Source organism: Tricharina praecox (genome assembly GCF_024521635.1).
Source record: "Tricharina praecox strain CBS 144465 chromosome Unknown BZA05scaffold_3, whole genome shotgun sequence".
NCBI lineage: Eukaryota > Fungi > Ascomycota > Pezizomycetes > Pezizales > Pyronemataceae > Tricharina > Tricharina praecox.
Genome location: NW_026250405.1, coordinates 638,844 through 653,709, shown reverse-complemented (window position 1 = coordinate 653,709; position 14,866 = coordinate 638,844). Strand labels below are relative to the sequence as shown.

At 53.5% G+C, this 14,866-nt stretch overlaps 5 protein-coding genes across 5 annotated transcripts; 2 read left to right on the top strand and 3 right to left on the bottom strand.

Moving 5' to 3' along the window:
• Positions 1–564: 564 nt before the first annotated feature.
• BZA05DRAFT_415674 (uncharacterized protein) lies at positions 565–2,006 on the top strand (the record flags this gene model as incomplete). The annotated part of the gene is made up of 4 exons (XM_051485328.1): positions 565–598; positions 900–1,020; positions 1,074–1,480; positions 1,540–2,006. 4 exons carry the CDS (start codon positions 565–567, stop codon positions 2,004–2,006), a joined length of 1,029 nt encoding a protein of 342 aa, XP_051342928.1.
• Positions 2,007–4,328: 2,322 nt separating this feature from the next.
• BZA05DRAFT_162973 (Cupredoxin) lies at positions 4,329–5,449 on the top strand. Its single transcript, XM_051479106.1, has 2 exons — positions 4,329–4,890; positions 4,953–5,449. Exons 1-2 carry the CDS (start codon positions 4,549–4,551, stop codon positions 5,295–5,297), a joined length of 687 nt encoding a protein of 228 aa, XP_051342927.1. The 5' UTR covers positions 4,329–4,548; the 3' UTR covers positions 5,298–5,449.
• Positions 5,450–5,613: 164 nt separating this feature from the next.
• BZA05DRAFT_368219 (tRNA synthetases class I-domain-containing protein) lies at positions 5,614–9,335 on the bottom strand. Its single transcript, XM_051481582.1, has 5 exons — positions 9,114–9,335; positions 8,992–9,060; positions 8,740–8,928; positions 6,476–8,676; positions 5,614–6,427 (listed from the first exon to the last, which is right to left on the bottom strand). Exons 1-5 carry the CDS (start codon positions 9,136–9,138, stop codon positions 5,735–5,737), a joined length of 3,177 nt encoding a protein of 1,058 aa, XP_051342926.1. The 5' UTR covers positions 9,139–9,335; the 3' UTR covers positions 5,614–5,734.
• A 556-nt stretch (positions 9,336–9,891) lies between these two features.
• On the bottom strand, positions 9,892–10,624 carry BZA05DRAFT_386777 (60S ribosomal protein L29). Its single transcript, XM_051482515.1, has 4 exons — positions 10,397–10,624; positions 10,239–10,323; positions 10,150–10,180; positions 9,892–10,084 (listed from the first exon to the last, which is right to left on the bottom strand). The coding sequence occupies exons 1-4, from the start codon at positions 10,440–10,442 to the stop codon at positions 10,049–10,051; spliced, it is 198 nt and encodes a 65-aa protein (XP_051342925.1). The 5' UTR covers positions 10,443–10,624; the 3' UTR covers positions 9,892–10,048.
• BZA05DRAFT_386775 (uncharacterized protein) lies at positions 10,625–14,625 on the bottom strand. Its single transcript, XM_051482514.1, has 5 exons — positions 14,472–14,625; positions 13,975–14,402; positions 12,422–13,923; positions 11,844–12,381; positions 10,625–11,786 (listed from the first exon to the last, which is right to left on the bottom strand). The coding sequence occupies exons 1-5, from the start codon at positions 14,587–14,589 to the stop codon at positions 11,019–11,021; spliced, it is 3,354 nt and encodes a 1,117-aa protein (XP_051342924.1). The 5' UTR covers positions 14,590–14,625; the 3' UTR covers positions 10,625–11,018.
• Positions 14,626–14,866: the final 241 nt, after the last annotated feature.

Below are 14,866 nucleotides of genomic sequence, written 5' to 3'. Positions count from 1 at the left end.
CTACGAGAACTGCCTCTGACTCTAGTTATTCTTCGCTCTCTCTCACTAACTCACTCGCTAAGATACCTGTTCACTGTTACTCACACTTTTGCCCTCTTTGATTTCTTAGCTCGGCTTGTTTGTTGTTCACCCCTTTTGGGAAAGGGCTAGGCAAGGCACTGTGCTGGGTCTTGGCGCAGAGTCGCCTCGTCGTCGTTCGCGCTTCTCCCTTTTTTCTTGCCACCAGTCCTCATCTCCTTCTTCCTTTCAACCACCATCACCATCGGACAGCAACTCCGAGCACCACCCTTTCTCTCACTACCACCGTCCTCCATCCCCCCACAACCATCGCCAACAACCTTTGACTTTGCTTCTGTTGTAGCCCCTAGGTTTTGCTCGTCGTCAAACCAGACGTTCCGTTCTCTTTGTAAGTTTTGCTTTCCTTCGAAGGAAACTCCCGGTCGCGTAGAGGCCGGTTGTCTTCGATTTCAATTTAAAACCACGAACTCTGCTTACACTCCTCCCCCCTCTCGAACAGGATAGTTCAACCCATCGCATTTTCGACAAACTACATTTGCCTCCATGATGGATTACGAAAACGAAAGCCGCGGCTACGATGGTAAGCTTTCCGACGGTGATTACCCCCACTCCTGTTCCATATGCTCGTCACGGGCATGAGCGCGCACGCACACCTTGTCCCCCATTTTACGTCACGATTGTTGCGTCAATATTACCTCGAGATTGAGTCCTCCATGGAGGACGCCGAGAGCCTGCACTGCATGGATTGGCAACTTCATCATTTCCTTGTTCCGAAAGGAGTGGCGCGTTGGACATCGAGCAGCCCTGGCTTGGAATCCCCTGACGCGTCGCACACGCACATGCATAAACACTTCTGCACAGAAAGCTGACAATGAGCTTAGATGGTGAGCCTCGCGACCAGTATGCTAGGGACGACCGCTCCATGTCTCCTCGTAGACGCGAGTCCCCTCCTAGACGGGACCGCAACCGCAGTGCCTCTCCTGGAGGTAGAATGGGTGATCGGTTTGTCTTACACTGCCTCTTTGCGTATACAGTTTGCTGACTTGATATAATAGCGCTGGTGCTGAGCGCGAAGATCGCCGTCCTGCTGGCGATGACGTGTCTAACGCGTCTGACCGTGGTGGTGACCGTCGTGGCAATGGCGGTGCTGCTGATGCCGCTACTAACACTGGTACCAACCTCTTTGTCACTGGTATTCACCCGCGTCTCACTGAGGACGACGTCATGCGTCTCTTCGCCAAGTATGGAGAAGTCGAGAAATGCCAGATCATGCTTGACCCTCACACTAAAGAGTCTCGCGGATTCGGTTTCGTCAAGATGTCGACCCTTGAGCAGGCCGATGGAGCCAAGGAGGGACTTCAAGGTGAATCCTTTGAGGGTAGGACCCTGAGCATTGAGAAGGCGAGACGTAGCCGGCCCAGGACCCCGACCCCTGGAAAGTACTTTGGACCCCCGAAGCGAGGTAGATATCTCCCGTCATGGACCAGTCCCACGATGTACTCTCAGCTAACTTGCCAGCAGATGATTTCCGCCGTGGACCCCCCGGTGGAGGAGGTGGTGGTGGTGGGCGTTTCGGTGACGACCGTCGTCCTCCCCGTGGTGGCCGTTACTACGATGACTACGACCGCCGTGGTGGAGGAGGTGGTGGTGGTTACTCTTCCCGCTACGATGACCGTGATGCTGGCGAGCGTCATTACCGCTCTCGTGACAGCCGTGACGACTACGGAGGTCCTCGTGGCGTTGATCGTTATGCTAGCCGTGAAGACAGATATGGCGGCAGTGGCGGTGCCCGTGGCGACGACAGGTACAGCAGCCGTGGCGATGATGATGACCGTCGTGCTCCCCGTGAGTCTTTCGCTTACGGTGACCGTGTTAGCGCGTACCCTCCTCGTGGTGCTCCACCTACCGATGCGCCTCCCCGCGCACCCGAAGGCGGCAGGAGTTATGGAGGTGGCTACGAAGACGACCGTGCCGGCTACAGGAGATAAATCGATGGTTGCGGCGGAACCTTTTGCTAACCATCATAGTACCGGACACTTTGGGGCGGCTTTTTAATACTTGTCTCCATGTGCTTTGATCGTCGAGCTGTGTACCCCTCTGCAAAATATGTTCAGTCCACAACCATTTTCAGCAAAAGTTTCTTACCCCTTCCTCGCTTGTACTTCTTAATTTGGCTTTCCTTTTCCTTGTCCTTGTCCTTGATTTCATTCCCACCTTGTGTGCTTTCTGTACTTTTTTTGTTTCATTTCCTTGTTTTTACACGCGGCGACGGCATTGGCGGGGATTTTCGACTACGGTGTGGTGGGAAAGGTTCGGGTTTTCAGAAGATCAGTTCAGAAGGCAACGTTTATCAGAGTCAGTCAAAGCGGAAGGAACACAAAACACAGAAAAGAAAACAATGCACGACTTCGGTGGTCTCAGTCTCTTTTCCTTTGGATTGGCAACTCTTCACTCTTCACTCTTCACTCAGTCGCTTCACTTCACTTCACAATCGCTTCGCGTCACGCTTCGGACTTCTGCAAACAAATCATACAAACAATAGGACGATGGTCGATTTCTTTTCAGATGCAGTAATTTTCGTTTCGTTGTCATATCGCCTTCGAAACAGTACGGCCCAGAAAACAAAAGCCATGGTTCAGTATTTCGCTCGCAAGCACGGCCAATCGGCAAATCGTCTTCGTCTTCCATGGTGTCGCCATCTCAGTATTTCAGTATCTCAGTAATCCAACTCGTCTCTTCTCTACTTTCGCCTGCGACATGATATCAAACAAACAATCGCTGGCCATGGTCCCTTCTCGACTCGCAATCGACGGGACTTACTGGTCGAATGTTCCACCATTAATCGCTGAACTAAGGGAACAATTCAACTCAACTCGTCTTGCCTGGGCAAGCCTCGGCCAGCAACCTCCAAAGTATAGCGGTTCACTGGAAGACGGTGACGCCTGGCCTGGCCTGGAGTGGCAGCAACTGTTATGGATATCATACGAACTACAATCGGATTACCTATACTGTTTGATAGGGTGCAGTTGCAGCTGCAGACGGGTGGAAATGACGGGATGTGCTAACGGGTGGACATGATGAATGGATGGGCTTGGTGGTTTGTGTTACTCGGATAGAATACTATAGAATACCTACTACTTGATACATACAGGATGCAGTTCGGGAAAGTTGATTGTGATGCGTGCGGCGCGATGCGTGATAAGTGAATGTAGATGTACATACCGTGAATGAGCTGTGAATGTTGTCATCTGGATATCTCGGGGCAAGCGATGGTCATACCTACCTATCTATCTGTTGATAACTGTTATTCTACTTAGTACTGAACAACCCCAAAAACTTTACATACGACCCAAAGCTCCAAAGCTGTACGCGGCCATACCTACCTCACTCTTGGCCATGTGACAGCCGAGCCCGGGGAAGTGCAGGATCCTGTAGGTACCTATTCCTCTGGAGTATGCCCCGTCTAGATACCTATTCAGGGGGAGAACAACACTTCCCTCTTTCTCCTCTAAACTCCTCCAACCCATATGTACACCCGGAAGTCGGCACCTCGTCGACGCTCGTCGGCATGTTATCCGGTGTTACCGTAGGTATGTAGGTACCCTCATGTTTCAGCATTCCACCAACCAACCGGATGCATTCGTGGTTTCCCCCTTGGTCATGATGCACTCGTGAGTCGTGGCGAAGGGAGGGATGCATAACTCCAGTCTCCAGCGACCCCGTACGGTGCGGTGTTGTGTAGAATGTGTCAGCAAGGTTCTGTAGCCATGGCTAACTAGCCGCTGGTGGTTGTGGTGGGGTGTAGGTTGTACCAAACTCTCTCACATGCTTGCATGCTTGCATGCTCGAAGCTCGAAGCTCGAAGCTCGTCCATGCAGAAGTGAAACTGAAACGTCGGTTTCGATTCCGCTTCACACACGCCGCAACACCAACACCACTTCGCCTACCAGGCATGCAGTATGTACTCGGACCCGGACCCAGACCCAGCGCCACGCAAAAATAACCGACCAACAACAACTGGTAGCATACGCTCTAGGTACTCGATGCACCCTCAGCCATGAACCCACGACTGCTCCCGGGTGGGGGTGAAGGTGAGGCGCCCATGGTTATGGTCGTACGGAAGGCGTGCGAGTTAGAGTCGAACAATCCACGGTTTTGAAATGTTGTCTGTCGTGCGGATGGAACAGCGTGTAACGTAACTGCGTTCCCTTCAGGCTTCGACGTCTATTATTGTTATTTCTGATCCTTATGCAAGGTATTTCGAGACTGTCGTCCCGGAGAGCTTGTCTCGGACGCTCCAGACCTGGAGATGGTTGGTGAGCGTGCGTGGGAATGGGAACGGAGGTGGGTATAAAGTGGCTTCGTCGTCGATTATTGGAATTCTTCAGACAGACAGACAGATCATCACAAGCCTCCTCATCCTCATTCTACACATACACCTACACCTTGTCCACGAAACAATAGAAAGGCAGACAGCAAGAACACTCCTCCCTCCCCACCACATCCACCACATCCACCACACCAACCAGCATGCATTTCCCCACGACCACCCTCGCACTCCTGAGCGCCCTGCTCTCGCTCAGCAGCCTAGCCAGCGCGCAATACCCCTCCGCCGCTGCCTCGGCCACCTCCACCGCGCCCGCCAGCGCCACTTCCGGCGCCGTAACAATAGTCCGAGTATCTAACGCGCAGGGCGCCTTAACATTCTCACCGTCGGAGCTGACAGCGCCTGTCGGCTCATGGGTCGAGTTCCGCTTCTGGCCGCGCAACCACTCAGTAGTGCAGAGCTCATTCGACTCGCCGTGCGCTCCACTCGCCAGCGGCAAGGGGATCTTCACGGGCTTCCACTCGGTAGCGGCGGGAACGACCGACGTAAGTTTCTTTTTGCCCCTCTGGCGGCCCTGGGGCGAGCACGAAGCTAACGGCGGACCCAGTTCCCGACATACACGATCCAGATCAACGACACGAAGCCGATATGGTACTACTGTTCGCAGGGCCAGCACTGCCAGGGCGGCATGGTCGGCGTGATCAACGCGCCCGCGGACAAGAAGCTCACCACGTACGTCGCTGCCGCAAAGGCGGCCTCGGCCAACCTCTCGCCGTCCACGGGCCCCTTCGGCGGCGTCAATGGCTCCTCGAGCACCAGCGAGGGTAAGGATCCCTCCGCGAGCGGAAGCGGATCCGCCGCGCAGCCGAGTGCGACCGGTGCGGCGGGTAGGGCCCAGGTGGGCGCGTGGGTTTTGGCCGCGGCGTTGGGGGTGGCTGTGGTGCTTGTTTAGATGGTCAATATGGGGACGGGGCGTGGGTACTTACTTGCATGTGCGCTTTGATAGCGACTTGGTCGGTTTTCGGAATTTGTACAGGCGCTTGGGTTAATAAAACATGATTTGCTTGTACTTTGTGTTATGAATGGATGGATACGTAACTCACCATTGTTCTCCCACTACTACTGCTCGAGTGATCACCAATGTCTTCAGCATATCGGTCAGTGGGCCTCACAGTCGCAGCAGGTTCGATACCGAGAATTTCACGATTGGGGCTACACTAGGTGGAATAACCAGAGCGAGTGCTTCATATTGTCCACGTCACGTTTAGCACTGATGATGGGACACATTTCATTGATTTGACCTCGACCAGACATGTAAAAAAAACCCCACGAAAGAAACCCCCAAATCGCCATTTTTTTACCCCGTCTCTCCATCTAAACGCATGTCTACTACGCCTTGAGCGTCTCAAACATAGCAATAAGCTCCTCCAGCGTCTTCATCTTGTGTGTCGCATCGTTGAGCTTCTCCTCGACCTCCTCAGTCTTCTTCGCCTTGAGCGCCTTCTCGAGCTTCTTCTTCGCTCCGTCGACGGCCACTAGATCCTTCTTTTTCTTTGCAATCAACGCGTCAACATCGGTACGTCCCGTGACAGCGAGGTGCACGGAGCACTTTGTCGAGATGGTCTGTGCGTAGCAGCCGTGGGGGATGCTGCCGGAGGCAGAGGAGACGGCGGTGACGGAGTCAAGGCCCTTGACCAGCGCCTTAATGCTAGGAATCTGCGATTCAATAGTGGCGAAAGTTTCGTCATCCGAGGCTTGAATGTAAAGCTCGGCCTTATCATTCGGAATCTCACACTGCGCAGTCATTGACCGGATCTCTCTGGTGATCTCAAAGATCATGTCGTAATCCTTCTCGACCTTTTCGTTGTCCAGATCCTCGCGGAACACGGGATAGGCGGCCTTGCAGACGGTGCGCGTCTTATCGCCGGCGCGCCGAGGGAGACGCTGCCACAGCTCTTCGGTCACGTACGGCATGAACGGGTGGATCAGGAGAAGTGCGCCCTCGAGACAGGTGTAGAGGGTGTCTTGCGCGGACCGCTTCTGCTCGGGGGTTCCCTCGAGGATCAGTGGCTTAGAGTTCTCCTACGCAGGCTTAGTATATGGCTATTAAATTATAAGAAGGGTCCGTACGATGTAGACATCGCACAGCTCTTTGAGCCAGTACTTGTGGACGGCCTTGGTAGCATCCGAGAAGTTTCTCTCCTCGAGGAGCTTGTTGACCTTCTGCGCGGCCGCATTGAACTTGTGGAGGATCCAGAGCTCGACGAGACTCTCCTTGCCAGTCAACTTCGAGTCTGGCCTGGGCTGGTAATCGTCGCCGAGACGCATGAGCGCGAATTTGGTGGCCTGGTACATCTTGTTACAGAACTTCCTGTATCCTTCAACGACCTTGATGTCCATGTTGATATCCCTTCCACCGGTGGTGTAAGCACAGAAAGCGAAGTGCATAGCGTCACTTCCGCACTGCGGGATACCGTCTGGGAAGGCGGTCTTCTGGTATTGCATTGCGCGCTCGACTTCCTTCGGGTCGAGGTTACCGGTCAGGAGCTTGTCGTGAAGCTCTTTGAGCGGAATTCCGGAGATGAGGTCGAGCGGGTCGACGACGTTACCGAGGGACTTGGACATCTTACGGCCTTCGGAGTCGCGGACGATGGGGTGGCAGTACACCTCTGTGAACGGGATCTTACCAGTCATCTTGATTCCCAGCATGATCATGCGAGCTACCCAGAAGAAGAGGATATCCCAACCAGTCTCGAGAACCGAGTTGGGATAGAACTTCTCCATGTCCGGTGTCTCGTTGGGCCAGCCAAGGATCGAGAACGGCCACAGACCACTGGAGAACCAGGTGTCCAAGACATCGGGATCACGCTCAAGGTGGATCTTCTTGCCCGGGAACTTCTCCTTCGCTTGCCTTTCGGCGTCCTCGAGAGTACGGCCGACTACCCATCGCTCAGGAAGTGCACCGCATCCATTGACCTCCTCGTCGTCCAGGTAGATGTAGTAAGCCGGGGCCTGGTGACCCCACCAGAGCTGACGCGAGATACACCAATCCTGGATCTTCTCAAGCCAGATGAAGAACTCCTTCTCGGGCACTTCGGGCCTGATCTTGACCTGTCCATCCCTGACAGCCTCCATAGCAGCATCGGCCATGGCCTTCTGGCTAACCCACCACTGGGGCTTCATGACGGGCTCGATGACATCCTTCGACTTAGCGCAGCGGGGCACCTGCATGGGGTTGTCCTTGGTCTCGACGTACAATCCGAGCTTGGTCAGCTCCTCAATGACAACCTTACGCGCAGTGAACCTGGGCATTCCGTTGAACTTCTCCCCACAGGTCTCGTTCAAGGTACCGTCATCGTTCAGGATGTTGATGAACTCCAGCTTGTGGCGCTCTCCGATCGCGTAATCGTTGGCGTCATGGGCGGGGGTGATCTTGACACAACCAGTTCCAAACTCCTTGTCGACGTAGTCGTCTCCTACAATGGGGAGTAACCGGTCAACGAAGGGGTGCTTGGCCTTCTTGCCGATGAGGTGCTTGTATCTCTCATCTTCGGGATGGACAGCAATGGCAGTATCTCCCAACATCGTCTCGGGACGAGTGGTGGCAACAATGACCTTCTCCGAACCATCCTCAAGCTCGTAGGCGAACGAAACAATGATACCGAACTCGACCTTCTCCTCGTAGCCGGGGACGGAGAGGAGGGTTCTTCCGGTAAGCTCCTCGTTCTCGACCTCAAGGTTAGATAAGGTGGTCGTGAGCGCGCAACACCAGTTGACAAGCCTGTTGGCACGGTAGATGACGCCGTCTTCGTGCAGACGGACGAAACACTCGACGACAGCTTTCGAGAGGTTCTCGTCCATAGTAAACGCCTCCCTGTTCCAGTCGTACGATGCTCCCATCTTCTTGAGCTGGTTCTTGATGCGAGTGTGGTACTCCTCCTTCCACTCCCACACCAAGTTGGTAAACTTCTCACGACCAAGATCATGTCTGGTCTTCTTCTCCTGCCGCCAAAGAGTCTTCTCGACAACACTTTGGGTACTGATACCGGCATGGTCGAAACCGGGCACGAACAGCGTTGTCTTTCCCAACATGCGGTTCCATCGAATCAAGGTATCCTGGATCGCGATTGTAAGGGCGTGACCGATGTGCAGCGCACCGGTAACGTTTGGTGGGGGTGCGGGAATGACAAAGACACCCTCGGGCTTGATCTTTCCATCCGCCGTCAATTCGGGCTCAAAGAAGCCCTCCTTCTCCCACCAGTCGTACCAGGCCGACTCGACGACGGCTGGGTTGTAGGATTTGTATGCAGGGTCATCGAGGGACTTGAGGACTGTGCGCAAAAAAATCGTCAATGACCCACCCCTCTCCCCTCCCCTGAAAAGCTAGAACTCACTCTTCTTTTCACCCTTCGGCGTTTCCTCAACGTATTCGGGTACGGGCTCAGCAGCCGCCGCCTTCTTCTCCTTCTTCTTCTCCTTGGCGGGATTGGTCGTTGCCGTAGCCGCCGCCTTGTCGGCCGCGAGTTTCGCCTTCTTTGCGTTGAACTTTGCTAGCTTGTCGGCCTTTGCGCGCTCCTTCGCCACTGTGTCGGGGTATAGTCAGTCAATGTGCCCTTGGTTGTGAGGGTTTTCGTGCCCCCACTAACATTCTTTCTCGGACTTGGGTTTCTCGGGAGCATCGCCAGCGGGAGGAAGGAGCTCTGCAGGTGTAGCCTCTGGACAGGAAATTAGAAAGAGTCAAGATGACAGTCAAGAATGGAGCGCTCACGACTCGCGGTCGGATTCATCGCCATGGTTGATGACTTGCGGGTTTTTGAGTGGTGAACTTAGCGGGTGTTGAAGTGGGGTGGAGGGGCACGTCTTAACGCGGGGCAGAGATGGGGATCGCTGCGCTTGACTCAGAAGGTGTTAGAGATATGAGGATAAAGAGTCAACGGCTGGGTTTGTACTATATTTGGGACGCAATAATTTCGGCCAGACCCACTCGAGCATCACATTGAGATGGACATCAAAACGACAGTTCGATACACTGGTTAAATTCGGTGTATTCAATTTAGTCTATAGAAGTGGAGGTATCTCGCTGATCGAGACCATCTGTTTACAACATCAAGCGAAAACCGAGGTAGCTCTTGGAAAGGAATCGAAAAGCTTGAACTCAAAAATATATGTATCGGACCTTAGGTACGCCATCCCCCAACTATCAGGAGGTGGTGTTCGTAGGGTACGAGTGTATTACTCTTGGCACGATAGAATAAATTCCTTCAGCACGCGTAGGTAGGGTTCCTTCGGTGCTGTACACACAAATGCCTGACTGATTGGAGAGTCACTCTTTCCGCCTTCCACCTTCATTCCTCGCCCATTCTTTTTTGGGTCACTGGGCATCTCAGACAGCTTGTCATCCTCCAAACACAGCTTCCATACAAGTCGGCAGCCAGCTGGCGAAGGCAGGGCGGTAATCGGCAGAAACTGGTGGTCGTGATGATGAATATTCGTCGCAATCGACATCGTATGCAAAGCACGTCCATTCACAGCGCGTCGCTAATGTCACCGGGATTGAGAAAAGAAGATGATTCTCATGTCGTGCGCGCCCAGTAAACCCCCAGATTGACCGAAATTTGCAAGAAACCCCCGTGTATGAATCGGAAAACGACGACGCTGAAACACCTCTTCCCTTTTCCACCGCTCACATTAGATATGGAATATCTAAGCGGTCTCCCGCTTGCCGTCCTTGAACTCCTTCTGTAGAAATTGTCAGCTGCTATTCCGGAATCGAGGCTGTGGTGTCGGTCGCGGTGGAAACGTACGATGGCCTTCATGGTGCCGTGGAGAGCATGTCTAGTTTCACCTCATCAGCCAACTCCTCACTGCAGTCCCGGATGCGATAAAAACACACCTGTGGTTGCGGCGGAACTTGGGGTCGGTTCCCTTCAAGCTCGGATAACGGAAAGTCTTAGGCTTCTTGATACCGTTCCTATGGGCTGTATTTCGGTCGTACACATCAGCCCGCGATCTCCCTGCGCCCCTCTATCCTCCGCAATCGGTCGAGCGTACCCTTCTTGGACTGGTTGTGCTGGGACGAGTTCTTGGATTTGGCCATCGCGACGGTATTCGGATTGTCGAGAAATGGGGGTAGGTTGTCGGCGTTTGTTTTCGATCGGTCGTTAATTCGTGAAGGCCGGCGGGAAATCGCTAGACTTGGATGACGGGGGGCTTCCGCCGTAGTTTGTGTGGGTGCGGGTTAGACAAGTCACAAACCCTAGTGTGTGGGTGTTGTTGGGCAGAGCCGCGCACGGAAAGCATGAAGTCTCACTCGAGAGATTCAAAGCACGTCTCCTTGCCTTAATTCCGTTAGCCCAAAGCAACCGGCTTTGGTATGCAGTGGCGCGGAACGGACTGTGTGCTAGCGGAGTTTCCACCTCGATCCTTTGCAGAGCAGACGGGAAATGCTAGTTAGTTTGGTTCGCCATCGTCTACATAGTACGGCTGTATGCGAAACGAATTGATGTTCTCTCTCTCGTCAGTCCAAAGCTGTTTCTTGTGTCCTCTGTGGCCATCAGAATGGCAATCAGTGATAGTCCTCTCTGCCCAAAAGCATCCTATATTCCCTCCATCTAGACATGAAAGAAACGTTCTCCAACTCCCAAACGCCCAGAAAATAATATGCACACATCACCTAATTCCCCAAATCAACAACGGGCCCGATCTCATCACACTGTCTAACAAACTCGGCCTCAACCCGAAGATTCTTGCTCCTCCCTATGGCTCTCTCGATCTTCGCCTCAGCCTTCTCTCTGACTAGCTGTCTGAGCGCCGTAATCAAGAACCCACCCACAATATCAATACTCCAATCGTCGGGAATAACACTCAGGACATGAGTAACATCCAACCAGCGCCCGAATTTCTCGAGTAGCTGGCTGGTTTGCTCGATCCTTTCGTTCATGTTCTTGAGTTTCAAATACTCGTCGAGCAGGACGGCGAAGAGCTCGCTTTGCTCTGCACGGTCGGTGATGACATTTCGGGTCTGGAATATGCTCAGACCGCCAAAGAGGCAGTAGTTGATCGCGGTGTCAAAGTCTCGAAGGTCGTGGGTGAGGAGCTTTAGTGCGTCCGTGTGTTTGGATTCGCGGCCGTAGAGGATCACCATTTCTGGTACGAGGATTTCACGGTACTGCTTGATAGACTCGGAGACTTGGGCGATATCATAGCCACTAGCACCACCGAGGAGCTCAAGTAGTCGCATGCGGTTGTGCCACCACGGTTCGGAGCCGGCTGCTGGTGAATTATCGACGATGAATTCGTGATAGGTGGGTTTAGGTGTGTGAAGAGCCCGGTAAGATTCATATGACGTTTGGAGGGCTGTTACCGCCGAAGGGTCGACTGAGAGCGTATGAGTAAGATCGTCGAGGTATAGGAAGATGAGCTCGTTGGCGTGAGCTGTATTCTGAGGTGCAGAATTGAGTTAGAATCTTGTATGCGGTAGGTGCTGTGAAATCTCTACCTTTTTCTCGAGAACAAGATATTCAACATACGGTCGAACCGCTTCAGGAGCCCGTGCACGTAGCATCTCAAGCACCTTTGCGGTTTCAAATTTGACTCTCGCTTCCTCGGCAGCGAAGACCTGGATTCCCAGCACGGCATTACGTGTCGCAAGCCAGCATCCAAATTCTTCTACGAGCTCTGGGTCCCTCATCTTGAGCAGATAATTTTTGACCCTGACTTCTCCATTCTCAAACTCGCCGGAGGTGTCTTCTCCGTCGAGTATCCGTCTCCAAGTGTCGAGTACACCTCTGAACATCTTCGCCTTGGAGTAAAGAATGCTGAGAACATAGAGTCGCCCGAAGGTCTCGAGGATAGAGGCCGTACCAGCGATATCGTCAACACCGGCATCGATGAAAGCGTATAGCTCCGCCCGAACATTGCCTTCAGGGACTACAGTCTGTCCCCTATCGACCAAGTACTTTTCTGAGTCCAGCATCAGCAGCACCCTCAGCATCGCCGCATCAACCGTTGAGAAGACCTCCTTCTCATCAGCCACACTGCCAAACCCTTTCTTGCTCCTCCACTGAGCGAGGGTACCGCTTCAGTAGCAGCAACACGTCTCTAGTGAAAGCGCTACCCACTTCCTTCGACTCCTTCAGGTTCATGAACACCTCCTTCACTCCACCATAAACCCATACTCCGCCGTCCCCTTCCACTATATCCTCCTCAAAGGCGTTACCAAAAAGAGCGACAATAAACCTAGGATCGAGCGCACTCTCTATTAGTGCCACCTCCACTTTTAGAATTTCATCGGCTGTGATATCGGCGGTTTGCTTTTGCGTGATCTTTAAGAGTTCCCCAAGTACCAGTAGCCCACACTTCTGCCTAACAAACGACACCTCATGGAAACTTGTCTCGGAGTCCGGCTCCATCGATTGCACTTCATGAAGTACATGAAGCACTCGTCGCACTCTAGCAAGGATGCCATCGAAATTCTCATCGGAAAAGTTTGGAAGGCGCGAATTGAGCCGTACTGATAACGGGCATGGGAGTAATGTCCACACTTTTGGTCCAGCAAAGACAACGACCCTGCTTTGTACCGTGGAGATACGTTGCGCTATCACTCTTTCCTCCTCATTTCGCTTTTGGTCGGCCGGAGATTCGCTGGGTGCGCCATCCACGGGTTTAAGCGGTACACGAACGAGTCGAAGTGTCCTCCCAGCATCGGCTACTATTGTGCCATCCAACCCAAGCACTTCCTGCAGCTGCACCTCGCCTTCTAGCGGTATAGTCCCCTTTTTGTCCGCCTCATCGAGGGAGCTTTCATCCTCTAGATCCCACCGCTGCATATCTAAACCCTTGCCATGTATCACAGCAATGACCCAGCCACCTTGTACGATTAGCTGGTCAGGGTATCGCTCAAATTGTATTGTGCCTCTCGTTCCATCACCCTCCATATTCACAAATATCCCCACACCCGGATCCTCCGGGGTTGTACCAGTAGTCAGCAGGAATTCGCCCGGTGACGGCGATGCAATGTGTGGTTTTAACGCGCCCCTTGGTTCAGGGCTCTTTGGCGGAGGTGGCGGAGGAGCAGGCGAAGACACCCGAGACCCTCTGGATTGTGAGCGCCGCCTACCCGTCGGCGGGGCTGGGGACGATGTCCGTGGGGTTCCGGAGTCGGGAGTAAGGTGGCTTTGCCCTAGCCGGGAGGTTGGTCTGCGAGAGCCTCGCTCACTACCCCCAGGGGGTATGTTGCCCGCGCTCACGGATCTGTTATGGGTGACAGCCGTAGACCCCTCCCGAGTGACCGTGGCAGAACTGTTTCTTCTTTCCCGGACGGCAAGGGAGGACGCGCGCGGTGGATGGAGCTGTGAGCTGGAGTCCTCAGATGCTTCTTCCGCCGGTGGTTCTGTCGGTGGTTCTGCCGGAGGTTCTACCGGAGGAGCTGGAAGATCTGGATCCGAAGCCGTAGATATTGGGAACAGCGGTATCCGCTGGATATTATCGATATCGAGCATATTGTAATTCTGGTTCGTTGCCACGCAAGCGATACTATCGCGCCGTACCGCCGAAAGGGTATTCGATAGTGGTATGTCCTTCTCAATTATTAGCCCGTGTTGACGATGCCGCAGGTGCGCCCATGTAACCTTGACGAGTCGAAGCTCCTCGCCGATCCGGATCATTCGTATCCTGCTTTTAGCGAGGGCCATAACCAATTTTGGTCTTCCTTCACTCGATTCGGCACCAGGGCGCTGGTCCGCCTCCTCTTCGTTGAGGTTGAGACCACCGACATAGGAGACTTCTTTCAGTTTGGTGCCCTTGAATGCTGGTGAGAACTCTGGAAGCGTGTAGAATGTGAGAAGTCCGGTGGATGATAGCACTAGGGCTTTTGACACTGTGGGTAGAACAAATATCTGTTTTATGAACGGCTGGCCGGAGGTTGTAGGGGATGATTGAGGTTCCAATCGAGAAGCTTGGATATATACAGGCTTCGGAGATGCGGGATTTGGGGTCGCCGGAATGGAAACAAGATGGAGGATTTCATGCGCGGAGGTTCCCACGTATAGGTTGTTTCCTACGAGTCCACATCAACCGTGTTAACACCCCACTGTGATCGGAGCTTCATGTACACGGGCGAACTCACCCCAAGATTCAAGGCAGGTTATGGTAACATTCTGATGCGCCAGAGTATCCAACGGCAGATCATCCACCAGGTCCTGCAGGATGTAGGGCCCAACTGCAGTTGAGGTAGGCTCCGCCATTATATGTATCGTAGAAGTAGCGCTCGTGGAGATGTGCCAGGTTGGCGGGACTTTGAGATGTGGAGAGCTCTTTCGCTTGAGGTGATGATGTGCCGGGTAAATCCTTGTGTGACAGCTGTTCACGAGCCAGAGCTTCCCTGCGTCGTCGGCGTTGTTTGGCCTCTTCTATAGATGCGCAAGGTATCTCCATCTCTCTCGCTCCACGCTCACAGACCAACCACTCTCTCGCAATAAATTTCCTACAGTCCGAATACCTACATCATACTTCGACAGTGCA

Bases quoted from the DNA above. Each gene is read 5' to 3' on its own strand.
- BZA05DRAFT_162973 (XM_051479106.1), top strand. From the start codon at position 4,549: ATGCATTTCCCCACGACCACCCTCGCACTCCTGAGCGCCCTGCTCTCG. The intron at 4,891-4,952 runs GTAAGTTTCTTT...CGGCGGACCCAG, and splicing joins TAGCGGCGGGAACGACCGAC to TTCCCGACATACACGATCCA.
- BZA05DRAFT_368219 (XM_051481582.1), bottom strand. From the start codon at position 9,138: ATGGCGATGAATCCGACCGCGAGTC. The intron at 8,929-8,991 runs GTTAGTGGGGGC...ACCCCGACACAG, and splicing joins ACCCAAGTCCGAGAAAGAAT to TGGCGAAGGAGCGCGCAAAG. The intron at 6,428-6,475 runs GTACGGACCCTT...AAGCCTGCGTAG, and splicing joins AGCTGTGCGATGTCTACATC to GAGAACTCTAAGCCACTGAT.
- BZA05DRAFT_386777 (XM_051482515.1), bottom strand. From the start codon at position 10,442: ATGGCCAAATCCAAGAACTCGTCCCAGCACAACCAGTCCAAGAAGG. The intron at 10,324-10,396 runs GTACGCTCGACC...ACCGAAATACAG, and splicing joins GCACAACCAGTCCAAGAAGG to CCCATAGGAACGGTATCAAG. The intron at 10,181-10,238 runs GTGTGTTTTTAT...AGGTGAAACTAG, and splicing joins AAGTTCCGCCGCAACCACAG to ACATGCTCTCCACGGCACCA.
- BZA05DRAFT_386775 (XM_051482514.1), bottom strand. From the start codon at position 14,589: ATGGCGGAGCCTACCTCAACTGCAGTTGGGCCCTACATCCTGCAGGAC. The intron at 14,403-14,471 runs GTGAGTTCGCCC...GTGGACTCGTAG, and splicing joins AACCTGCCTTGAATCTTGGG to GAAACAACCTATACGTGGGA. The intron at 11,787-11,843 runs GTAGAGATTTCA...TCTGCACCTCAG, and splicing joins ATCTTGTTCTCGAGAAAAAG to AATACAGCTCACGCCAACGA.